This window comes from Nycticebus coucang, chromosome 7, assembly GCF_027406575.1.
Source record: "Nycticebus coucang isolate mNycCou1 chromosome 7, mNycCou1.pri, whole genome shotgun sequence".
Lineage (NCBI taxonomy): Eukaryota > Metazoa > Chordata > Mammalia > Primates > Lorisidae > Nycticebus > Nycticebus coucang.
The window spans coordinates 134,790,205-134,816,547 of NC_069786.1; the positions used below are offsets into that span (position 1 = coordinate 134,790,205).

The 26,343-nt window shown below is 48.6% G+C and overlaps 1 protein-coding gene across 1 annotated transcript; it reads left to right on the forward strand.

Annotated features, from left to right (window-relative positions):
• On the forward strand, positions 1-26,267 carry ASB1 (ankyrin repeat and SOCS box containing 1). Its single transcript, XM_053597727.1, has 5 exons — positions 1-1,552; positions 7,356-7,497; positions 9,329-9,631; positions 17,993-18,378; positions 20,296-26,267. The coding sequence occupies exons 1-5, from the start codon at positions 1,504-1,506 to the stop codon at positions 20,421-20,423; spliced, it is 1,008 nt and encodes a 335-aa protein (XP_053453702.1). The 5' UTR covers positions 1-1,503; the 3' UTR covers positions 20,424-26,267.
• Positions 26,268-26,343: the final 76 nt, after the last annotated feature.

A 26,343-nucleotide genomic window follows, 5' to 3' on the forward strand; every position in this document is an offset into this window, starting at 1 on the left:
CTCTGTCCCCATTAAACAACTCCCCATTGCTCCCTCTCTCCGGGCCCTGGCACCACCCCACTCTGTCTCTACGAATGTGACTGTACTGTAGTTGTCTTTTATTGTTCAGCTCAGTGTCCTCAAAGTCCATTCCCATGCAGCGCACATCAACATTTCCTTCCTTTCTAAGGCTGAACACCATTCCATTGCATAGATGTACTGCATTTTGTTGTTGATCTGTTCACAGACACTGGGTAGTTTTCGGGCTTCAGTGGGTTGAAGTTCCAGGAGTTCCCACTGTGCAGCCAACGGCCAGTGGGCTGGGCACAGCCTGGCCTCCTGCCAGGCAGCCTCAGTGGTATCACCACTTCCTTATGCCAGTGGTGCACTCCGCTGTTATCAAGCCCAAGCACCAGTGCAGGTAACACCCTGCTCCCCGTTCCCCCCACCCTAAACAAAAACACCCAGCAGGGCCTGCCAGGTCTGCACCCAGGCAGTCCCACCCAATGTCTCTGGGCCCTATGGAGACCAGCCTCAGCATGGACATTGAGGGGTGGCTCCTGCGAATTACTGGTTCCCACATGCAGGGCTTTTCTTACTCCAGTCTAGTGTGTTACAACATAAGGACAGTAAGTCACACCCAGTTGTCTGGGGCTTGAGCCTCCCATCTTGTCAATCTTCTGCCTGCTGCATCTTGTACTTCTCTATCTCCAAAATCCAAGGGGGTCTTCATTCTCCCACGGAGTCCTTCCCTCTGTAGTGGGGAGAATGGAAGGCGCCAAGGGAATGCATGCTTAAGAACCAAGATCAATACATGGTTTGACAACGGTGCTATATTTGAAATTGGGAGTGTGCCAGGAAAGTTACTCCTTTGTTCATTTGTTCAACACACCGAGGCAGGCACTGGGCTGTAAGATACCAACTGTGATCTCCGTGTGATCTCCAGCTTCACGGAAGGAATTCTGGGGAGCATTCATCCACCACCACAGGCTGCCGCGACCCCAGACCCCCTGCTGCGGGCAACAGGTGCAATCGCAAGGACCAGGTGCAATAGCCGCACCTTCGCATCCACCCTTCGGGTGTTCATGGCCGGAAGGAGGAAGGGTACAGCGGTACACCAGGGTGGGATTCCAAACCCACCCTGCACCACACGTGGCCCCGCCCACCCGTCGAGAAAGCCACGCCCCCTCTCGGGGCGGGGACGGGTCCAACCAATCAGAACTCCCGGATCGCGTACGTTAGGCTCCGCCCAGGTGAGCGCGGGTCGCGCTGCGCTTTCTACAAACCCGGTCGCGGCCTGTGGCCCAGGCGGCAGGCGGCCGGGAGCCCGCGCCCTACGCAGGCGCCAGCGCGCCCTCCCGCGGGGCGGCGAGGCCGGAAGCGAAGGCCCGGCGCTCTGCGCGCGGCACCGGAAGCCAGTGGCAAGGCGCCCGCCGCCGGAAGCCCGCGTCTGACGCGTCCCCCGGCCCGCGGCGCCGGAAGTGGTGGGGGGCGGGCTGCGGCTGGCCGAGGGCCGGAGCACCCATGGCGGAGGGCGGCGGCCCCGATAGGCGGGCCGGTCTGGGGTCCGCAGGTAACGTGCGCGCGGCCGCTGGGCCGCGGGGCGTGTGGGGACATCTGGGGCTGGCCCGGCGGCCCTGCCGAGGCTCCGCGTCCTCGTCCCGGGATGTCCAGGCCCGCGACGCAGGCAGGGGCCGCGCCCGGTCGCCGGGGGTCGGGTCTGCACCGCTCGCCTTGCGGGACGACCCGGCCATGGACGCGCGCACTGTTCTCGGCCTCGCGTGAGAGGTTTTCCTCCCCGTGGAGTTGTGTTGTTGCTGCCGGCCCGGTACCTGGGGCGAATTGGATATGGCTCCAGCTGTCAACATAGGGTGCCGGTCATCTTCCGGTTCTGAGCGCACGGATCAGGACAGCCCCCCAGAGGTCACGCCGCCCACTGGTGGTACAGCGGGCAGCCGCTCACCCCCGTCAGACTGGGGACAGCGATGACGCTGTCAGTGACACAGCTTGCACAGGGGCCCGTGGCCCACCAGCAGAAGCACCGAGCAAGGCTCACACCCATCACCACACACAGTCGTATCTCTTAGGGTCTCCACCGGGAAAAATTCCTACCGTGCAAATGTGAATTGGCAGGGGAAGCAGTCAGGAAAGGTCCTCGGTGGTGGGATTCCCTCCTTGCCCAATTTTTGAGCTTGTTATGTTTGTCAAAGCCTTCGTGTGCTCTGGACTTTACATCCTCATCTGTATCTTTGGAGAGAGTACTCTCCAAAAATTCTATTATTCTTTCTTATTACTCTCTTAAGTGCGCAACAAATCGCAAAAGATTTGACTTGAAGGCTAGTGCAAGTAGCCTTGTCATCCATCCAACCCTCCTTCCTTCCATCTGTTCACTCAGCGATTTGTTGAGGACCTACCATTGGCTGGACCCTGCTGAGGATACCACAGTGACCAGAACAAGTCAGACAGCATATACCAGACTGGGTTTTGGTTAGCATTGACTCTGACTTCAGGGACAGCCAGGACCTTAAAATGTGGGATGCCATGTCCTGGGAGGACGAGAGATGGAATGAGAGGTTCTTAGTTGGAAGGGAACTGGTAGACCTCCTGGTATAGAGAGGAGTCCTGTGTGAGAAACTCTGGCTTTACCCTCTGGACAGGGCTCCTTTCTATAACTATGTACCTGGCTGTTTTGTTATTCAGGATCAGGTCTAGGGGGAGGGGCAACAAAGATGTTCAGTTAAGGCTTAAGTTCTATCAGTGGGGTAATTATGTTGTCATTGGAGTAATTACTAGCAAAACACAAACTTGAAGTTGCCTTTGAATGGGGAGTTGGGGAAGATTCTGCAGCTCTGTTGAGCTGGGTCAGGGGTAGGTTGTGCAGAGGACAGTGGGTGGGTGTTGGGAGTGTAGGAGGACTCAGCAAAAGTCCTCAAACTGTCCCATTCCTGCTTTGAACTTTTTTTTTTTGTAGAGACAGAGTTTTACTTTGTTGCCCTCGGTAGAGTGCTGTAGCGTCACAGCTCACAGCAACCTCCAACTCCAGGGCTTAGGTGATTCTCTTGCCTCAGCCTCTCGAGTACCTGGGACTATAGGCACCCGCCACAATGCCCGGTTATTCTCTTGTTGCAGTTTGGCCAGGGCCGGGTTTGAACCCGCCACCTTCGGTATATGTGGCTGGCGCCCTACCCATGGAGCCACATGCGCCGCCCCTTGCTTTGAACTTTTACACCCTATTATAATTGCAACTATGGGGGTAATTACAGTGTAGACTAGTGACTGGAGGCCTGGGATGGTGCCTTGCAGGGCTGTTTCCAGGCTGTGTATCTGTCCATTGGTCTGCTACAGGTCTGGGTGTGAGATCAGCTTGAGGGACCCTTGTGTTTGTGGACCCTTGTCCAGCCCACAGCCAGTGGCCTTTGTGTCTGACCTCAACCACTAACTGTCAAATCCTAGAGGGCAAGGACATCACTCTATTGTACCTATGGCTTAGTCTTCTGTATAGGAGGTACTCAAGAGAGATTTAATCTGAATATAAAAAGCAGCTTCAGCATCTGGAAAGATCCTGCTCATGGAGGGGTGTGCTTTATAACTGTGTGCTTGGACTCACGCTAGGATAGCACAGCAAGGCAGGGACTTGAATCCAAGCAGCCTGAGTTTATATTCTTTACTTACACAACTATCTGTGTAATTTTTTTTTTTTATTGTTGGGGATTCATTGAGGGTACAATAAGCCAGGTTACACTGATTGCAATTGTTAGGTAAAGTCCCTCTTGCAATTATGTCTTGCCCCCATAAAGCTATCTATGTAATTTTTATAAAATTTTTAATCTATTGGAGCTTTATTTCAGATTATGGTGTGAGGTAGAGAACTCAGGTATTTCCAAGTAAGGCAGTAATTCTATAAATGTCATTTGTTGAATACTCTTTTCCATCCTCACTGATGTTGATCCCCTTTTATCACAGACAGACAGACCTTGTTCCAGACCTCTGCAGTAAAGCAAATATTGCAGTAAAGCAAGTTACACGAATTGTTTGGTTTCCCAGTGCACATAAAAGTTACATTACACTATGCAGTAGTCCATTAAGTGTGTGATAATAGTGTGTCTAAACAATGTATATACTTCAATTAAAAAATATGATTTTGTAGACAGTGCTCATGATCATCTGAGCCTTCAGCAAGGTGTAAGCTTTTGGCAGGTGGAGGGTCTTGCCTCCATATTGATGATGGCTGCGCCTGATCAAGGTGGTGGTGACTAAAGGTAGAGCTGGCTGTGCAGTTTCTTTTTTCTTTCTTTCTTTTTTTTTTTTTTGAGACAGAGTCTCAAGCTGTTGCCCTGGGTAGAGTGCTATGGCATCACAGCTCATAGTAACCCCAAACTCTTGGGTTTAATGATTCTCTTGCTTCAGCCTCCCAAGTAGCTGAGACTATAAGTGCCCACCACAATGCCTGGCTATGTTGTTGTTGTGGTGGTGGTGGTGGTTGTTGCCATTGTTGTTTTATCTGGCCTGGGCTGGGTTTGAACCCACCAGCCTCAGTGTATGTGGTTGGTGCCCTACCCACTGAGCTACAGGCGCCGCCCAACTAGTTTCTTAAGACAACATTGAAGTTTGCCACATCAGTTGACTCTTCCTTTAATGAAATTTCTCTGTAGCATGAGAAGCTGTTTGATAGCATTTTACTCACAAACTTCTTTCACAATTGGAGTCCCTCCTCCCAAACCCTGTTACTGCTCTGTCAACCAAGTTTATGTGATATTGCAGATCCTTTGTTGTCATTACTTTTTTTTTGAGACAGAATCTTACTTTGTCTCCCTTAGTAGAGTGCTGTGGCATCACAGCTCACAGCAAGCTCAAACTCTTGGGCTTAAAAGATTCTCTTGCCTCAGCCTTCTGAGTAGCTGGGACTACAGGCGCCGGCCACAACACCTGGCTATTTTTTTGTTGCAGTTGTCATTGTTGTTTAGCTGGCCTGGGCTGGGTTTGAACCCTTCAGCCTTTGTGTATGTGGCCGGCACCGTAACCACTGAGGTACTTGAACCCTGTTTACGGCATCTTCACCAGGAGTGGATTCCATCCTAAGAAACCACTTTCTTTGCTCATCTATGAGTACCGACTCTTCATTCAAGTTTTATTAGGTAACTGCAGGAATTCAGCCATGTCTTCAGGCTCTACTTCTTTTTTCTTATTTTTTAATTTTTTAAAATTTTTTGTAGAGATGGAGTTTCTCTTTTTTTTTTTTTTGTAGAGACAGAGTCTCACCTTATGGCCCTCGGTAGAGTGCCGTGGCGTCACACAGCTCACAGCAACCTTCAACTCCTGGGCTTAGGCAATTCTCCTGCCTCAGCCTCCCGAGCAGCTGGGACTACAGGCGCCAGCCACAACGCCCGGCTATTTCTCTGTTGCAGTTTGGCCAGGGCTGGGTTCGAACCTGCCACCCTCGGCATATGGGGCTGGCGTCCCACCCGCTGAGCCACAGGCGCCGCCCAAGAGATGGAGTTTCTCTATGTTGCCCAGGCTGGTCGTGAACTCTGAGGCCCCAGTGGTCCGTCCTCCCACCTTGGCCTCCCAAAGTGCTGCGCTTATGGGTGTGAGCCTCTGTGCCTGGCTGGACGCCACTCCTAATTCCAGGTGACTTGCTCTGCACCTGTGGCTCTTCCTCCACTAAACTTTTGGATCCCTTGGTCCATGAGGGTTGGAATAAAAAGTCAGATTCTTTCAAATTGCTGTTAATGATGATGTTTTGATCTTCCAAGAATCATTGAATGTTCTCAGTGGCATCTACAGTGGTGAATCTTTTCCAGAAGGTTTTCCATTGACTTTGCCTAGATCCATTAGAAGAATCACAATTTATGGCAGTTATAGCCTTATAAAATGTATTTCTTCAATAATAGTAAGACTTGAAAGTGAAAATTACTCATGGATCATGGACTGCAGATTGGCTGTTGTGTTGGCAGCATGAAAACATTCCTCTCCATGTATTTGTCAGCGTTCTTGGGTGATCAGATGTATTGTCAGTGAGCAGTAATTTGAAAGGAATCTCTTCGGAGCAGTAGGTGTCCACGTTGGACTTCAGTCATTCAGTAAGCCACACTATAAAGAGGTGCTGTCACTCAGGTTTTGTTATTTCATTTATAGATCATGGCAAATGACCATTGGCTTCAACTAAAGTCACCAACTGCATTAAGCCCCTAATAAGAGAATCAGCCTGTCCTTTGAAGTTTCAAAGCCAGGCACTTCCTTCTCTCTAGCTGTGAAGATCCTAGATGACATCTCTTCCTAACAGGAGATTGTTTCATCTGCATCGAAAATCTGTTGTTTGTAAACTCTCCTGTCCCGCTTGGCTCCTCGATCCCTTCGCCTCTGAGCCCTTCTCCAGATACTCCCTTTTCCCCTTTCTCTTGAATCTTCACTATCTTCCTTCCTACTGACTTAGTTCTCTCTTAATAAGAAAATCTGTTTATTCGTCAGTGATTTTAGCTAGATCTGAGTAACTTTCTGCAGCTTTTCCGTCAGCATTTGCTGCTGCATCTTACACTTTGGAGATGGCTTCTTAAACCTCGTGAACCAGCCTCTGCTGGCTTCAGACTTTTCTTTTGCAACGTCCTCACCAATCTCAGTCTTCTTAGAATTGAAGAGTTAGGGCCTTGCTCTGGATTAGGCTCTGGCTTAATAGGCTCTGGCTTAATAGGCTCTGGCTTAAGGTGGTGGTGTGGGTGGTTGATCTCCTGTCCAGACCACTCAGACTTTCTGCAGATCAGCAGCAAGGCTGTTTTGCTTTCTTATCATCTGCGTGCAGTGGCATCATAGCTCCCTGCAGCCTTAAACTCCTGGGCTCAAGCAACCCTCTTTTGGCTTTTGTATTCTTAAATTAGGTTTAGCTTATAGTTTCCCATCCCCATCAGCTTTTTAAAGGTTATGCTTGTCAAGGTTGTTGTCAGGAATGTGCTGGTTTCAGAAGGGAAACGTTCTCCCATTTTCTGAGATTTATTTCTTAAGATGTTTTTTTTTTTTTGAGACACAGTCTCACTATGTCGCCTTTGTTAGAGTGCTGTGGCATCACAGCTCACAGCAACCTCTAACTCTTGGGCTTGAGAGATTCTCTTGCCTCAGCTTCCCAAGTAGCTAGGACTACAGGTGCCTGCCACAATGTCCAGCTATTTTTTGTTGCAGTTATCATTTTTGCTTAGCTGATCTGGGCTGGGTTTGAACCCTCCAGCCTCGGTGTATGTGGCTGGCTCTGTGCTACGGGCGCCCAGCCTATTTCCTAAGATGTTGAGAGTAGCCGATAGAGGATGTGCTTGTGCAGATGGTGGCCCCTGTTGGCCGGCCTTGGCCAGGTCTGGCAGGGCTGACAGGAGCCCCTCTCTCCAGCGCAGGTCCTAATCTGAAGGAGTGGCTACGGGAGCAGTTTTGTGACCATCCACTGGAGCACTGTGAGGACACAAGGCTCCATGACGCAGCCTACGTGGGGGACCTCCAGACCCTCAGGAGCCTGTTGCAAGAGGAGAGCTACCGGAGGTGAGTGCCGCCGCCCAGCTGGAGCAGGTACCCGGCGTCCATGGGTCTGCGTGAAGCCGAGGCTCACAGCGTGCAGATGAAGACCCTGGTGCTAAGAGGAACATGTTCCACGTAGAGGGTGGGGAGGAAAACAGACGGAGGAAGCATGGTCAGAGTTGTAGGAGACAGCTCGACAGTGTGAGTGGGGAGTCCGAGTTCAGGTCCACTTCTGTCATTGACCTTTCTGGGCGCCAGCTTTCTTATGTTTCCCTTCAGTGGTGGCTGTCCTCTGTCTCTTGTGGCACTGTGTCAAGCACCCTGTGCGTGCACCTTCCTTGACTGTTTCCACCTGGCACCCTCTGCACCCTAGCTTCCCTGGCGCTCAGTTACCTGCCTCCAGACCCAGGTTCCAGCCTCAGGCAACTGTCCCATCTCCCCTTTGATGGGTGATCTCCCTTTTGGTAGGCCCTGACCTTGCTTGCCAAATCCCCTGGTCCTCCAGACTGGCTCCAGCATTTCCTTCATGGCCCTGGGCTCATGCTGATCTGTGTCCCTGCTCAGGACACTGGGCGAGTGGAGTCTGCACTCTCCAGTGATGGTTCTGTGTGTCTTCAGACTTGAGTCCAGGTAGATTTTGAACTCTACTGCAACAGAAACTCCTCTGTTTTCCCCGCATTTCTGCTTCCAGTTCAGCACTAGGATGGCAGTGATGGAAGAAAGGCCATCACTGATGTTGATGCTGCAGCTAATGCTACCCCTTTCCTTTGGATAGTTCCCAAGAAAAGGATTTGTAACAGTCTAGGAATTATGTTTGTTTCCTTCTAGTGTCGTAGTATTATTTCATCAGAGCAGGTATCAGTATTTTTTAAAAATACCAGAAAGGATCATCATACAGAGACAGATGGATTATGTACAAATATTTAATGTGGATGACTCAAGCCCAGAGAAAACCTTAATTAAACTTGCAGAAGTAATCGTAGAGCAGAGCTCAGCTAGGTCTCAGACTGAGTCCTCCCGTAGTCCTTCCAAGCCCTACTTGTCCCGTTTCTTCTCATGTCCAGGCTCGGTGTGTCTCCTTTTACTCTGGGTGGTGGGTTTGTGGGCATGCCTCTGCTGCAGCTGAAGGAGGAACCCGAGGGCTGGTTTGAGGAGCTGCCTCCTCCCACACACTCTGGGTCACTGGCTCTGTTCTGAGTCACGTGGGAGTGGGGCAGGGGGAACTGACCCTTGATGCCAGCCTGGTGGGTCAGCAGGTCTGGGCACCTGCAGTCTGATTGTCACAGTCCTTGAGAGCTATGTCTGGACAGTTTCCATGTGCTGCTGTTCCTGTGCCCCCACGCCACCTCTGTGATGCATTTAGGCTGTCATCCGTGCTATGTCAGAGATGGGGGGACCATAGTGGTCACCTAGACCCAGGGAGGACTCTGAGCCCAGTGAGACTCCCAGTCTCAGGCCTTTGCAAAAAAAAGGGGGCTGGGCACCCTGGCCTGGATTCCCAGGTGTGTGTGCTATTCACCATGCACCATCTCCCTGTAGACCCTGCCTCCTTTGTAAAAGGTGGTGCTCTGGACCGCAGGGCTGTAAATCTGAGAGCAGACGTCTTAGTTCCAGAGCTGATCTTCCTGCCTGAGCCTTTACACTCCTCTGCCCTGGAACGGGGCTTCTGATGCCAGCCCTGCCATACACAGGTCTAGCAGTGGGGAGACACGGAAGTATTTCAGAAGGCAGAGCATAGGTGGAGCCATTGCTACAGCGGAGGGAGGGCTGTTCATGTGATGGCCCCCTCTGGCAGTATCTGCAGCCTGGCCTGTCCTGGCCCTCTCACAAGCCCCCTCCTTGTGCCCTTCTGTAGCCGCATCAATGAGAAGTCCGTCTGGTGCTGTGGCTGGCTCCCCTGTACACCACTGCGGATTGCAGCCACTGCGGGCCACGGGAGCTGTGTGGACTTCCTTATCCGAAAGGGGGCCGAGGTGGACCTGGTGGACGTAAAGGGGCAGACTGCCCTGTATGTGGCTGTGGTGAATGGGCACCTGGAGAGTGCCCAGATCCTTCTGGAAGCTGGCGCAGACCCCAACGGAAGCCGACACCATCGCAGCACCCCGGTCTACCATGCCTCCCGTGTGGGCAGGGCGGACATCCTGCAGGCCCTCATCAGGTCAGTGCCGCCCTGCCCGGCCCTGCAGCCCCTTCTCACGGCTGGTTCTCTGTATTTGCTTTCTTCCTCTCTTTCAGATGGCTCTTCAGAGCCTCCGTCTACTTTGCTAGCCTTTTAAAAGAACTCTTCTTATGTTTATCAGTTTTATTTTTCTACCTACTTACTCATTTTAATCTGTGTATATCTTTGTTTTCGATTTTTATTTATTTTTTTCCTAGCCTTTTGAGTTGAAGCTTATTCATTGTTTTCTTGATTAATAATGTAAAAGTTCAAGGTAAAAGGTCATGAAAGGTAAAGCTATTAATTTATCTTTTTTTTTTTTTGAGACAGGGTCTCATTATGTCGCTCTTGGTAAAGTGCTGTGGCATTACAGCTCACAGCAATCTCAAACTCTTGGGCTTGAGCTATTCTCTTGCTCAGCCTCCCAAGTAGCTGAGAGGACAGGCGCCCCCAACAATGCCCGGCTATTTTTTGTTGTAGTTGTTGTTGTTGTTTAGCATGCCTGAGTCAGGTTTGAACCCACCAGTCTCGGTGTATGTGGCCGGTGCCCTACCACTGAGCTATGGGTGCCGAGCCTAATTTACCTTTTTCTATAGTTTTGGCCATGTCCTCTAAGTTTTTTCCTTACTTTGTAAACAGCTGAAATTGAAATTGATTTCCTTTGTTCCTAGAGTTATGGAGGATAAAGTTTTAATAACATTTTTTTATGAACTTCTAATTTTATCGTATTGTGCTCAGATAACGTGAGCCACACAGTGTCCATTTTGGTGATTCTTTGCGTTTTTTTACATTACTGTTCATTGGTGTCAGACTGCATTGTTGTGGGTGCTTGGAATAAGGCACGTGGCTGTGGCGTTGTGTCTGCAGGCTGCAGTGTGCTCACCTGAGTTACTTTACTCAGAGCCCCTCTCTCTAGTTGTACATTTTTGGCACTGGCTCTACTAAAAATTAAGAGAGAGAAGTCTTTTACTCTCTATACTTTGTGATTTGTCAGATTCCCACTCCTTGTGTGTTCATGTTTCAAATAATTTTTGCTTTGACTGTTTTGATGCTAACCAAGCTCATAAAATTCCTGCTTATGGATTATGCCTGTTATCAAACAGCAGAGTCCTGTTGGTTTTACGTACGGCTCATGTATACAGCGTCATGAAATGCTTCGTTTACCCGTAGTAGCTCTGTGTATGCTCGTGCAGAAATATTTGCTGGGATTCTTCGTTTTTTTAATACCATTAACGTTGCTATGGCTGATGTTAGTTAGGGTCTGTTTCTTTTATCTTTCTGTTTCTCAGCAGTTTCCTTTTTTTGATATCTTCTGTTCTGTGATCAGTGTTTTCTTTGCTTTTCCTCTTCTGTCTTGGAAGGTTTTTACAGTCCTATTTGGTTCCCTTTATGTCTTCTGTTTGAAGCAGATTGTTCTCATTTTTCATGTTTCCAGCAACTTCTTTCTACCAAAGATGCTTTTTATCCTTCCTTTGCTGTAGAGTCCAGATTGTTCTGTGGTTAGGCTGGGTACCATTTGGGAGCTGATTGTCAGTGGAGTTTTTCACTGTGGAGAAGGCTCAGGAAAGGGTTCCGTGGTTCCCAGCCACAGTCAAGGTGGTTCTAAAGAGCAGACCCCTGGCGTTCCTTTTGCCTAGCACAGCACGGGGTTTTTAAATTAGACTCTGGGATTACATTTATTCCATTGGAAGGTTTTATGTGTTAAGTAGCTATTATACACTTGGCTTTTGGGAGGGTACATGAGAGTAATAAGGTGGTGATAATAGAGGATGAAAAAGCTGTGAAGCTTTTTTTCTTTGTATGGAGTTCTAGCCAGATAATAAACCACCTCAGTCCTGCATCTCTGCATCTTGGAGAATGTAAATCATTAATTTGGAAATGTTTTTGAGGAGGACCAATCAATGAAATTCACCTTAGCTCCAGAAAGCCCTTTGGGCATTTCATTCAGTTCATGATGCACAACTGCCTTGAGTTCCCTGCAGGCTTGACTGAGACACACACACAGAGATGTTCTTCTTGAGAAAACATTGCTGAGACGTCCCCCACCCTCACTGGAGTGCTGGACATTACTTTTACAGTGAGGTACCAAGAACACATATTATTCTATTGAAAAATTTCTGTATTCTAGACTTCAAGGTAATTGACTTTGGAAAATGAGAGTGATACAGTGAAGTTACTGAACAGATAATATCTGTGAATAAGGGAACTTGGCCCCTGTGTTTCCCTCTTTGGCGGAGCTCTCATCTTTCACTGTTGTAATTCTCTGTCCCTCTATAAATAACCCCCATTTTATTTGTAAATTCCCTTGATATACATTGCTCATGTTTTAGAAAAAGGTAAGGAGTGATATTTCTGTATGTGCAAAAGTTATATTGATTTATTGAGTCGTCCCAGTGGGTCCTTGCCAGTGATATTAAAAGCAATAGAGGAATCTGGAAAATATTCAGGATTAAAATGAACTGGATCTTATCCAGCATCTTTTTATGAGTGGTTGAGGGTCTATCTTTCCCACAGCTCAGCTAATACAAGATTGTCATTTTGCCCAAAATTACAAACATTTCAGAAGACATTTACCTAAAAATAGGGAGAAAAAACAGTCACTACTTGAAATCTAGCTTTCCTTTTCTTAATTGGTTTGGTATATGAAATGGAATATCAGTTTCTGGCTGGTTTCATGTGTGTTTTAGATGTTTCTGCTATTGCTGCTCGTCCATTTTGGAGGAGGTCACCAGAGTGTGTTGGTCTGTGTGTCTGTCCTCGGGCCTTTGCTGCCTGAGAACAGCAGTGTGGGTTCCAGGGGCAAGTTTCTTAGAACTCAGAATGGAGCTGGAGAGGCAGTTAGAAAGTGCAGGTGCTGGCCGGGACTGCTGGCCGGCCTCTTACCACACCTGTGCAGCGCGCCCTCTGTCTTCCGGGCCCCTGGGCACTGCTACATACTGCCATTTCCTATTCAGATGAAGTACTTAGGTGATGACAAAACTTGTGAGACATTGCAGGACCACCTGGGGCCAGTGAAGGCCCAAGAAACCAGGTGCTGGCTGTCTAAAGTTTCCTCCAGTTAGAGGCAGGTGACAGACAGTCTGGGCGGGAGTCTCCCAGAGCTGAGGCTGGGCTCTTGTCCCTCCTGTGCCATTCCTGGTTCTGAGACTCACTCTGATCTTTTGGTTAAGTCAGTGTCTGCCAGGTTTCCCTGTTGTAAAGTTATTCTTTACCTCTGTAATTAGTATTTCGTGGAGAGGTACTTTGCAACCATGTGTGTGGTCTGTTCCTCATCTCAAGTTTTTGATTTGTTCATTTATTTATTTATGTTAGTGTAGACTCACGGTTTTTTACATTATCCCGTGAATTACACTCTAGTATTATTGTTACTTTGATGCTCAGATCATCTCAGATTGGGCTACTGGTAGCCGCTTTAACCCACCCCTGAGTCCGTTTAGCATGTCCCTTTACCCTTTCTTATATGACAAGATGCAGGCTTACCTTGTACTTTGCCTGTCCCAGTCCCAGCATCGGCCGTTTCTCCAAGGAGCCCAGGTTTCTGTGTAGAAAATGTTGTCTGGACTCCACAGTGCTTCTTGCTCCTGGGTTGTCACTGTTTGCAGGCCCTCCGACTAGGTCAAGGTAAGGTCACACGTACATCGGAAGGGGCAAGGGGAAATTCCCCTGGAAGTTCGCTGAAAGATCTTCCTGCACGTGCCTCACCCATGTAGCCACCCTTGGAAGGTACCCTCGTCACTTTGCCAGGGGTCTGACCCTCTGAGCCAGGCTGTCCTCCCTGCTGTAGTTGGCTGACCCCTGCACCACGAAGTTAAATGTTTGGGCATCTCTTAGTGTGGTCCCACTTCACTCCTGGCTTCAGCGGAGAGGGAAGCTCCCAAAGGGGCTCCTGCACCTGCCCTGTGTGAGAGGCCATGACTGGGGGTCGAGAGGACAACAGTCCTAGGAATCACTGCGCTGGAAGTGCCTGTCTACTGTGTAGAGCTGTGTGAGGCTGTCCTGCTGGTGACCTGGGCATGTCCCCTGCCCTCTGCCCCCCAGTGAGCAGTAGCTTCCGGCCACCTGCCTTTCTCCTTACTCATGGGGTGCTCTGGGGTGTGCCCTTCTCATCTGCATGGCCGTACAGTGCTGCTTCCTACCAGGGAGCTGTTGTCCATTCAACCAGCCCCCACTGAGGGTCACCTGGAAGCTTTCCTGTTTTCAGCTATTAGGGATAATGCTTTAATGAACTGCTGTGTGCATACATCTTTTCACAGTCTTGCAAATGTTTTTCAGGACTAAAGTCTCAGAATTGTGATTGATGAATCAAAGAATAAATATATGTGTAATTTTGTAGCAATTGCTAAATTCCCGTCCATAGAGATGGCTCTATTTTGCATTGTCCCAGCCATGAATGAGACGTCCTATTTCCTTATAGCCTGGTCAATAAACTTTTGGATTTTTCCCAATCTCATGGGTGAGATGGGCTATATCAGGGTAGTTTTAATTTGTTTTGTTTTGTTTTCTTTCTTTCTTTCTTTTTTTTTTTTTTTTTTAAAGAGACAGGATCTTGCTCTGTTGCCCCGGTCAGAGTGCAGTAGCCCAATCATAGCTCACTGCAGCCTTGATCTCCTGGGCTCAACCATTCCCACCCTCCTCAGCCTTCCCAGAGCTGAGACTACAGGGTACACCTAGCTCATTTTAATTTTTTTTGTAAAGTCAGAATCTTGCTATATTGCTCAGGCTGGTCTCAAACTTCTAGCTCAGCCTCCCACAGTGCTGGGACCACACAGGCTTCAGGCTGGTTTTAATTTATATTTCTGTTGTTGTGAGGAAGGCTGGGCATCTTCTGTGGTTAGGAGCCATTCCCACAACTGCCTCTCAGCTCATTTTTCTATAGAGATGTTTATGTTTTGCCTTTAGAAACTCTTTATATGTTAAGGATATTAATGCTTTGTTTAACATGTTTTTATTAAACATAAATGAAAGATTGAGGAAAATGTTGCATAAAAATGAAACAAAACAAATGAAAAATTGAGGAAAATGTTACAAAGCATTTATAAAGCAATTGTAAAAATGTTACAAATGTTCACAAAGCAATTGCTTATGTAATTTTTGCTATGCAAAAGTTTAAAAAATGTTTTTCATGTTGAAAACATTTCCTTTCTGTATTTTGTGTTACAATTGGGCAAATTTTACTTAGAGATTTTCTCCTACTTTTTGTATGGTTTCATATTTTACTTTTAAAATTTAGATCCATTTGGAATTTATTCTGGAGTATGCTGTGATGGATGGATTTAATTTTAATATTTTTTCATATGGATATTCAGCTATCCCAAAAGCACTTATTAAAAGTCCACCCTTCATTGCTTATTTGTGATGCTGCTTCTGCCATATACTAAGTTTCTATATGTGATTTGGTTTAAGAGGTCGTTTTCCCCTAAGTTTATTTTGTAAATGAAAATACTAGTTCTAGAGTGAAATAATTTGATTATAGGTGTAAATAAATAAAAATAGTGTACCTGGAGCCACATTAGTTTGATTATAAAGTTTATTTAGAAGAGGAAACAAGATGGAACAGCAAAGCCTTAATGGGAGCAGGTAGCCCTTCTCTAAGCATTTAGCTTATAAAGCAAAAGGTAATTTCGTCTATTAAAAAATGTTAGGAAAACTGACACCTTCAAGATGCTGAGTCTTCGAATCTAAAACTTTGGTGTGTCTTCTCATTCTTTTAGGTTTACTTTTGTGACTTTCATTAGCATTTTATCATTTTCCTTATGCAAATTTTAGACATTTATTGTTAAGTTTATACTTAGATATGTCATTTTAAAATTTATTTTGCTGTCATAAATGGTGTCTTCTGTGTTACCTTTGAACTTGTATGTATGAATATTGATTTTACAACTGTCCAAGAAGTCTGATGATTGAGTTCATGAACTTACCGTCATGTACCATGTGCTTACGTTGGCAGCCCTGTATAAACAGCTTGCCAAGGTGTCAGGGCCCGTGACGCCGTGTCTCACACCCTGACCCAGGGCCTCGTCAGACCTGGACTCTAGGTCTCCAGCCCTGGCCCACTCAACTGTCTGGACATGGGCCGCTGCGCCAGCTTGATTGGAATAGGTCTCATTCAGGTCTCAGGTGCCGAAGCAGCTCAGAAGTCACAGTCAATATTAGCAGGAGCGAGCATCTCAGCAGCAGTCTCAGTAGGGGAACACTGGTCAGGCCTCCTCTGAGCAAGAAGCAGAGGCAAAGGAGGAGCCCCAGCTAACTTCTCCAGACGCTATGGAGGCATGCGTGTGGCCGGTTATGCCACACGTGTGGAGACTGCTGCCCAGTGATGTACACGCTTTGTGTTCTCCTGCCTCTCGTAACGAGACAACGATCCCTTCTCCCAATCCCTTATTACCGCAGTATTTCTCCCAGGTGCCTCCTACGCCGAGGTTTCGTAACCTTGGCATGTCAGTGTATGACGGCTGCGTGTGTGCTGATGGGGGTTATCTTGCCTAGTGGTGTTCTTTATTGCTGTTTCGTAGTTTTGTGTGCTGTGGCAAGAATGCTGGAGCTTGAGTTAGAGCAACAAACAAAATTCTCGTTAAGCTTGGCAAGAGTGGAAGTGAAATAAGGGACATGTTAGTCCAAGTTCACGGGGATTATATGGCAGTGTGCACATGGATTTAATGTTTTCTGAATGAAGAGAAAGGTGTCACTGATGAAGAGAGGTCAGGGCAGCCAGGGACACAGCACTGATGAAAACCTTGCAGAATCCATGGGACTGTGGGTCAGAACCGTCGGCTGCCTATGAGAAGCACAGCAGACCCAGTCAACACCGACAGAGAAACAGGAAAGTCTTCACTGAGAATCTTGGTGTGAGAAAAATGTGGCTTTTGGATCAGGACAGAGCACCAGCTCACATGACGCTGTGTATGAGGGAGTGTTTAGCCAGTAAAGAAATAACTGTATTGGAACCCTCCCTGCTCACCTGATCTGGACCCCCGTGATTGTTTTTCTTCACCTAAAGATAAAGGGAATATTGAAAGGAAGACATTTTGATAACATTAAGGACACAGCTCTGATGATGTGTGGTATGATCACAGCTCCGATGGCCATTCCAGAAAAAGGGTTCCAGAATTGCTTTGAAGGGTGTAGTGGGTGCTGGAGGTGCTGCACAGCTTCCCAGGGGAGCACTTCGAAGGTGACCACAATGATACTCAGCATTGAGCTGTGTCACACTCCTTCTAGGACGAGTTTGTGAACTTAATTGTCATACGTTGTTCTTTTATAAATTCTCCCATTGCTAGTTCCTTATTTTTCTGTGTTCCTTGTTTTGGGCTTTCCAGACATGAGTATTTCCTCTGAAAACAGGGACCCTTCTCCTCTTCTTTGCTGATCTCTCATTGAACGGCTTTCACTTGCCTCATGACACGGGTCACACAAGAGGTTGGGGGGCGGCGGGTGCGTTTTGACCCATCTGTAGCAGGTGCGTCTCTCATTCCTCATTAAGTGAGATGCTTATTTCTGGGTTGAGAGAATATATTTATCTTTTTAAGGAAAAGCCATCACTTCCTCTTTTCTTTTACTGACTACTTTTTTTTTTTTGAGACAAGAGTTTCATTATGTCGCCCTTGGTAGAGTGCTGTGGTGTCACAGCTCATAGCAACCTCCAGCTCTTGGGCTTAAGCGATTCTCCTGCCTCAGCCTCCCGAGTAGATGGGACTACAGGCACCTGCCACAACGCTTGGCTATTTTTTGTTGCAGGTGTGCTTGCTGTTTAGCTACCCAGGCTGGTTTCAAATGCGCCAGCCTTGGTGTATGTGGCTGGCACTGTAACCACTATGCTACGGGTGCTGAGCCTCTTATTATTGAGTACTTTTAAACATACATAACTGTTGAGTTTTGTTATATACCTTTTTTTTGCTTCTGAAGAGAAAATCAGAAGATTTTCCCCTTAGTTCCACTATTCATCTGATGGATTATATTAATTCTGATGGGACCTGCCCTGGCGTCCCTGGATAACTCTATGAAGTCATGGTCTGCTGCTTTCTTTATGTGCGTTAGGATTGTCTTTGCTAATATTTTATTGATGATTTTTAAATTGATACTCATGAGTAAAATGGGTACTTTTTCTTGGTGGTATAGCCTTTAGTTTTCCTTTTTTCTTCCTTTACTCTGAAATAGTTTAAATAGCCCTAGGAATGTTTTCGTGTAAGTGGGTTCCAGGTTCTATCCTGCTTCCTTGTCTTTCTGGACAGACTGAAGCTGTTTGTGACCTGTGGGTCCGTCCGCACAGCTCCCGGCCTCACTGAACGAGGCCTCCCTGGGGCTGTGGAGTGGTGGTGTGCTGTGGTCAGCCCGCTGCAGGCCTCACTGCCCTCTCTTCTGCAGGTATGGTGCCGACGTTGATGTGAACTACCACCTGACTGCTGACGTCCAGCCCCCGTTCTCCCGGCGGCTCACTTCCCTGGTGGTCTGTCCCTTGTACATCAGTGCGGCCTACCACAACCTCCAGTGCTTCCGACTGCTACTCCTGGCTGGGGCAAACCCTGACTTCAACTGCAACGGTCCTGTCAACACACAGGGGTTCTACAGGGGCTCCCCTGGGTGTGTCATGGATGCCGTTCTGCGTCATGGATGTGAGGCCGCCTTTGTGAGTCTGCTGGTGGAGTTTGGAGCCAACCTGAACCTGGTCAAGTGGGAGTCACTGGGCCCAGAGGCAAGAGGCAGAAGGAAGGTGGACCCCGAGGCCTTGCAGGTCTTCAGAGAGGCCAGAAGTAAGTGGCCTGGGTTCAACTCTGACTTGTCATCTGTTTGGGTCCGTTGAATGAATGAAGGTGTAGTAATTCAAAAACTCCCAACAAACTCTTAAGGATTTGGCCAAAATCTTCAGTGAGGACTAGCAATTTTCCAGCATGGTCATTGAGATTGATCTTTTCTTTTAAAATTCCTGTACACCAAGGGTAGATATCAGGAAATCTATAAAGGTACATGTATGTTCTCAGAGTTCCTAGAATTATGTTCTCATTATCTTTTTGCTCTGCTTTGTGACTCAAATTGTTAGAGACAATGACTTCTTTTTTTTTGAGACAGAGTCTTACTCTGTCACCCTGGGTTAAGTGCCAGGGCATCATAGCTCACAGCAACCTCCAACACTTGGGCTTAGCGATTCTCTTGCCTCAGCCTCCCAAGTAGCTAGGACTACAGGTGCCCACCACAACGCCCGGCTGTTTTCTTCTTGCAGTTGTCATTGTAGTTTAGCTGCCCCAGCCCGGGCTGGAACCCTAAGTGGTAGTAACCACTGTGCTAAGGGCGCTGAGCCGAGATAGTGACTTCTTTTATATGTGGTTTTAAATGAGGCCTGACCCAAATTGCCAGCCCATTTTGTAAGGTTCCTCTCTTCCCTTTCTTCAGTTCTACCCAAGTACTGTTATTTTGGATGCAGCTGTGTCTAATTTTGGTCATAATGAAGTCCGTTTTTTCTTATTTATGAGGAAAGGTTTTGTTAAGGATTAATAAATCAATAGCATGAGAGCTTGGAACTGATCCATGGTTTGGTCTTGTTATCAGAGGCCCTCTCTGGGATTCGGAAATTGACCCTGTGTGTCCTCTGTGACCTCCTGCTACATGTCATCCCCACCTTCCCTTCTGGGTCTTGAGGGGATCCACAGAACTTACGTTCATTATGATTTGGTTACTGGAGTTCCCTAAACAGTTTATTAAAACACGTTCCTGTTGGTCAGGTGTGGTGGCTCCCATCTGTAATCCCAGCACTCTGGGAGGCCAAGGTGGGAGATTCGCTTGAGCTCAGGGGTTTGAGAACAGCCTGAGCTACTAGAGATGGAGAAATTAACTGGTCATGGTGGTGGGTGCCTGTCATCCCAGCAACTTGGGAGGCTGAGGCAGGAGGCTCGCTTTAGCCCAGAAGTTTGAGGTTGCTGTGAGCTGGGATCACACCATAGCACTCCAACCTGGGTACCAGAGTGAGACTCTGCCTCAAAAAAAATAAGTAAATAAAAAATAAAGAAAACAAAACCTCCATGCTCTTGTCGAACCTTGTTTAAAGTAGTGATTAGCGGTCAGTGGGGAACCCTGCTGGTAGAAAACAGCAGTGGTATCCATGACTTTTCCCTTATCACCCACTTTAGTGACTGAGGCAGAGACTTGGGTAGGGTTTTTTGACCCAGAGCAAAATTGTCCTCCTGTCCCCATGAGTACTGTCCAGACGATCCCCCAGGCTCCCGCGGAGCTTTAGAGGGGACCAAGAGAAGAGGCTGACAGCAGGGGGGGTCAGTTGCTCGTCTCCTGGGGCCTTTACTGACCACGTCTAACTTTGTCTAGGCAGCGGTTCTCAACCTTGGGTCGTGACCCCTTTGTAACAATGAAAATACATCGCGGCATTAGGAAGGTTGAAAACCAGGCGAGGGCGTTAACTTAGTGGAGGGAGGAGAGGCTTTTCCAGTGAGTGATGCCCCAGGTTAATTGGCTGTGAAGAAGGTTCTGCTCCGTCCTCAGGTGGAGGGACCGAGAACGCGACCCTGCTCTGGGGGCTCCCGCACTGCAGGGTGTGGAGGCCAGTGAGCAGCAGGGCCGCCTGGTTCTCGGTCATGGCCAGCCTTTAGTCTCTAGGGTCAGGGTAGGAGCTGATTGATCTTCCTTCCTCTGTCTCTCCCTTCCTTTCCCCGGCTGTGCAGGTATTCCCAGGAACTTGCTGAGTTTGTGCCGCGTGGCTGTGAGAAGAGCTCTTGGCAAATACCGGCTTCATCTGATCCCCTCACTGCCTCTGCCAGAACCCATAAAAAAGTTTCTGCTTTATGAGTAGAAAGCAAGTGCAGCCTTGGTTACCGTGAGGAGGAAGGTGATCTGCAGGGAAAATGGACACCGACTCTCGCACCTGTGACCCGTGTCCCGTGCTGCCGGCCGAATCCCTATTGGCTGTTGGTAGAGAAGAAATGGCCTTGTTCTAATTGAATTGTAATTCCACCTCAGGTGCTGAGCCATCGGACAGTTCTGGTCATCATTAGCCAAGAGGCTCTTAGAAAACTTAATTTTGTTCTTCCTAAATATCTCTGTTCTGGATTTTCACAGTTGCATAATGGTGGAATGGGCTCTGACATGTGTGCAGTGTGGGCAGCTGGAGAGGGAAGACGCCTAGCACTTTCCAGAACTGTTTTTATTTATTTTTCTACTTCTCAATTTAATCATTCAATTAAAGTTTCTAATATCTAGATGAACAGGGAGTTGCGGTAAGCAGAGTAGAGAACAGAAGTGCAGTTCGCCAATTTGCTGGTTTGCCTTCCCTGCTCCTGGGGTTAAGCAGCATGTGCCCTGGTCATAGTGGTCACACGCCCTTTTCTTGCTCCCCAGTATTCTGCTTCCGTAGTGGAGCTGCCACATTAATTGTCTTCATTCCAGGATGGCCTCCGGGCTGCTGTGTGTCAGATTCAGCTGTGTATTTGCTCACAGTCTGTGGGGTCGTGGCGCAGAGGTCCAGGCGCTGTGCCTGTCCTCAGGCCCATGTGCCTCATCATGCCCTCAGCTGTCAGAAGCTTTCTGCCCTTTCACCGGAGGGACCTTCCAGACAGGGAGTGATTTTAGGAGACCCACATGGAGCTAGCTAGTAAACGACTGCCTTCCCTGGGAGCAAGGACTGTTCCAATAGCGTTCACTGCCAGTTTTAACAGAAGGAAAGCTGAGGCCCTGTCTCCTGGTCCCTGCACATATGAGAGCAGAAAGCTCAGTTGGGCTCCTTGGTGTCCAGTGGACAGAACCTCTGGTGGTTGTGTCCTTTTCACTTGTCTTGGAATCTAGGAGGGGAGAGCGGTGAAGTCTGGGTCTGCCTGCTGGGGGTGGTGGCAGGGGAGTGAGATGTCCTGGATTATCGTCACAGTGATGGCTGTGTGGCTGGCTTCCTGTCTCAGCCTCGGCAGTGCCCGGTGTGAGGGCCAGTGACAGAGGTGGCTGCTGTTTGCAGTGAAGTCACATTTTGTCATTTGAATCCCCCAAGGGCCATTGTGTAGACCCTTGGTGGTTCTGGACTTCAGAAATAGTTAAGAAACGAGCAGCTTTCAAATCTGCGTTAAGATTTTCTATAATAAGAGAAATCCTATTTGTAAAAGTTGAGCTAATGAGATTGTTTTATTTGTTAGCGTCGTTGTGTTTTTAGCTGTCCAGCAGTGTCTGGCCACTGTATTCTGCAGTTTGAGAGTGTAATTCCAGCCCCCACCTCACATGTCCTTGACGGGCTGTGTGTTGGATATCTCTGTGGCTGGCCTGAGTGTGCAGGTCTGAGCAGAAAAGCATTGTTCAGAGGGAAATGTGGTCACCGAGGTGTTCGTGCAGCTGAAGGGATGTCTTGTAGGCTGTGTAGGTGTGTATGTGGGCTGGGTCTCTGAGTCCTGGGGGCGGGCCATGTGCTGTTCCTAAGGGGAGCTTGAAGTCAGGAAGCAGGAAGGGGGAGAGGGCAGAGGTGAGGGGATTCAGCCCAGGAGAGAGGGGTGAGGCGTGTTCCTCGTGGACTCAGAACTGGGCTGTGGCTGGGTGGGGACTGTAGGGAGTAAGGGAAGGGTTGCATGGAAAATTGAGCCACCGGGGGGGACTGAGCTGCTCTGGAGGGGCTGCTTATCACTGGAGATCTGTAAGCAGTGACTATACCGTGGTAGGGCTGAGAGAGGGCTCTTAGTGGTAGGGGTGAGCTTGCTGTACTTTTAGCTTTTTCTGGCTTCCTGCTTAGCTCTGCCAACTCTTGTCCTCTCTTCCTGCTGCCCTTTGGCTCAGTGTGGGAGAGGGCAGTTTCTCCAGCTGAGCTGGGCTGTGGGTAAGTGGCAAGCTCCGAGGCTTCTTCCCAGCCCTCCCTGTGGTTCTGGGCCCTTTGGAAAGTGCACCTGGGAATGCTGCCCGTGCAGGATCCCCACGCACAAGTGTGCTGGTGTGACCTCTAGCTGGCAGAGGCGTGGGCCCGGGCGCAGCAGAACGGGTGCCCATTTCTGTGCCCAGTGCAGGGCTTGTGTCTTGAGGATGGATCCACTTTCCCAGACTCTCTCTGGAGGAATGGACTGGATTGATACTTACAGCTGAGCCTTGCTCAGACCTGCCCAGGGAGATAATGTGTCTGGGGAGAGAATGAGCCAGAGGATGGGTCCCTCCCTGGCATGTGGCGTGTCCCAGCTGGTCTGCAGGGATCTGGGGTCTCAGCTGTTCATTTACAGGGGACTGTTCAGCTTCCTCTTTATTTTATTTGTTTTTGAGACAGGATCTCATTCTGTTGCCCAGGCTTAAGTGCAATGGAACAATCATAGCTCATCATGGCCTCAGACTCTGGCTTTGCAAAGAGTCCCACCTTGGCCTTCAGAGTAGCTGGGACTACAGACACGTGCCACCATGTCTGGCTAATTTTAAAATTTCTTTTGTAGAGGTGAGGTCTCACTGTGTTGCCCAGGCTGGTCTCTAATTCCTGGCCTCAAGTGAGCCTCCTGCTACACTCTCCCAGGGCGCTAAGGTCACGGGTATGCGCCACTGCGCCTGGCCTCAGATGCTCTTTACTCAAGCCAGCCTTTCCTTATGTTTTCAGAGTCGGAACAACTTTGAGTTTCAGCCTCTTGTTTGAAAGGTCAGCCTTTTTTTTGAAATTTCATGGCTGAAATAAATCTGAATGAATCTGAAAACAGTATAGGTAGCTGAGGTCACTCCTGGTTTTTAGTAACACTTAACTGAAGCCCCTTTTCCTTTGTTGGCAAGGATGGTTACAGAATAGGAGAGAGTGGCAGTCTCTGTTGAGCACTTTGTGAAATCATCTTTCTAAGTCCTGGGGCCCAAAAAGCAAGGGAATGTGGTGGTGCCCTTGAAGAGGCTACTGCCTGCTGGCCCAGAGCATTCCACAGGACAGGGGGTTGGGGGATCTGTGGAAGGAAGCCTGGTGCTGCTTCCAGCCCACCCCAGGAGCATCTGACTGTCCCCACTCCTGGGGCGGCTACCGGTCGTGGGCCTCAGCTGCTGTGAACAGGCCTCTTGAGAACTTAGCTTTAGGGGACTGGGTGAGGGTCACACCATCTGTGACCTTTCATATTATGCATCTTATTTATATATTTATTTATTTATATTCTGCCTTATTCCAGGAAAGTGTTTAAGGCAGCAATGCTTGCTTTTAATGTTCTGTTTTGATATTTGAAAACTTTAGTTGAAAATGTACTTGTTGGGGGCGGCGCTTGTGGCTCAAGGAGTAGGGCACCGGCCCCATATACCAGAGGTGGCAGGTTCAAACCTGGCCCCGGCTAAAAACTGCAAAAAAAAAAGAAAAGAAAATGTACTTGTTAAACAGGTAATTTTAAAAAGAGAAGGCAATTAGCAATTTCCTCATGTTGACTGTGTTCCTGTTCATAGGGTTAAGTGGTATCATTTTAAGTTTTATTTTCCTTCTTCCATGAATTGGTTCTTCAAGTAAAAAAAGTTGTGGTGAAAGAGGGAGAGGAACACACAGCAAGTGGGATAAGTGAAGGAAAGCTCTGCTGGGCTGCTCTGCCCTGTGCTGTAGCTCAGGACTCTGTGACATTGGAAGAGGCTCTGTGAGCAGTGGAGGCCCTACTGGAGATGTCCGGGCTGCCTGCTCGCCTTTCCTGGGGATTTTGTGTGGTGGCGTGGGAGGACGCACGTGCCTATGGGTGTGCTTTGGATGTGAGCAGTCTCTGGGCATAGGCGGGCTGCTCTCTCTGTGGCTGTGTCCCTGTTCTCCGGGGAGATGCTGTCAAGGTGATTGGTGCTGGAGGAGCCTGTGGCCTGGGAGGGTCAGGGCCTGCACTTGGTTCCTGATGGTGCAGCCAGAGTCACTGTGGCCGACAGCCTGGTGTTGGGCACAGCGAGCTCTGCGGACACAAGAGGATGACATGGTGAGCACTTCATAGAGTCAGATTTATTCAACCTGAGGAGATGATTATTTTCTTCCTAATTTGGTTGATAAGTGTCCTTGTTTATGATGAAGGTGATAGTACAGAGCAAGATTTCTGCTTTTTGGAATGCTCTTAGCTGCAGAACAAAATTTTGGTTACTCTTTGTCAAGCTCTTAAATTTCTTTTTAAGCGTGCCTGTCTCTGAAATCCCTGAGTCAGGGAGCCTTGGTCCAGCTGTGCTCTGTGTTTGCATGTTGCTGAGAAAGTCTGTGCAGGGTGGGTGTCACCGCATTTCTACCACCTCATGGTCCAGGGTAAGTGCTGAGTCGCTGTGAGTGTGAGGTGACACAGATGGCCATGCAGAGATGAGCTCTAGCTGCTCCTGGATCCATGGGAGACACAGGAAGTTTGTATGGCCTTCTTGGTGAGGACTGCCCCTTAATTGGCCTTGGGAGGCTGTGGCACCCTGAATGTTGGCAGTGGCTCTAGTGGTGGGTCTTCTGGTGCTGGGGCTGTAGGCTTCGGCCTCCTCACTCGCCCACCTGCATGGCCCTTCGTGACTGGTCCTGCCCACCAGGGTTCCCTGCCAGTGTCGGATCACGTTCCTGGAACAGTACTTGTTTTGGCATGTGACCGTCTTTCTCACTGATGCCTCACTTTCCTCCTCCCTCTTCCAAACTGACTCCCGCAGGGTGGAATAAATAAGTTATGTGTACACATACATGGCTGATGGGATTCGTGGGGAGGAGAGTTCCCCAGAGGGGCCACATGGACTGGGAAGTGCGCAGAGCTGATGGATTAAGTAATGTAAATTCTCAGCAGACAGGAAGAGGGAGGTGTGGGGTGGGGGGTAGCTCTGCGGCCACCACGTGTCATTGTTCAGTGTCTGGAATGCAGTGGGGTCTCTTTCTTAAGTAGCTTTGATTTCAGCATCTCTTAGATACTACTTAGACATTAGATACACTAATGTCTGCATGAATCTGGCTGAGTGTGGCATGAACATGGCCCGCTGTGCGTACAGAGTCACAGTTTGCTACTGTGCTTTAGCCAGCAGTACCCTGCCGCACGCTCTCTGCACGGCTCCTGCCCCTCTGTCCAGTGCTGGCACTGTGGGCATAACTTGCTGTGTGCCTGGAGACAAGCTGAATGGAGACCGTGCTCTGCCAGCCTGGGCCCTTCTGCTTTGGCAGTGACGTGAGTTTGCCTGCAGCGGCTGGGATGTGACCATGACTATGACTGTTTTTGCCCTTGTGCCTAGTTAAGAACTTTCAAAAGTTTGATGGACATTTTTGATATGTTATTGTAACTTTAATAAATGCTTTATTCCCCTCTAATTCCCCCCGGAATGCCTTAATTGTGTGGAGTGTTTTTTTCAGCAGGTAGAAGTGTTGGCTGTGTGTAGTCTGGGTTTGCATATTTCCAGAAGAAGGGGCTGTCTCTGTGGAAGGTTTTGAATGATTGGACAGAGGGCTGTGAAACAGGAGCTTCAGACTGCTCTGAGGAGCCCAGGCCCAGGGAGGCGCCCGCAGTGACAGCCTGCCTTACTGAATGGCTCATGGTTTCTGGTCTGATGAGAGTTACTTGTGCCCTGAAAAGTGTTTGAGACCCATGGTTTTGAAGCAGGGTGACCTGTCCCCATGGTGGTCTGTGGGCAAGACTGAGGTTTGGCCCTGGGGTTCTGTGTGACCTGTCTTGACAATAGGGGGTAAGGTGTGAAGATACAGGACGAACCCTGGAATGAATGAACTAAATAAAGACACTCACTCGTCTCTCGGGTCTCCTTGCATGTTCTCTATCTCTGCTGTTTTAGATACTTTCTCCTTTCCTTACACCTGAATTTCCCCTTAGCTCCTGCTCTAC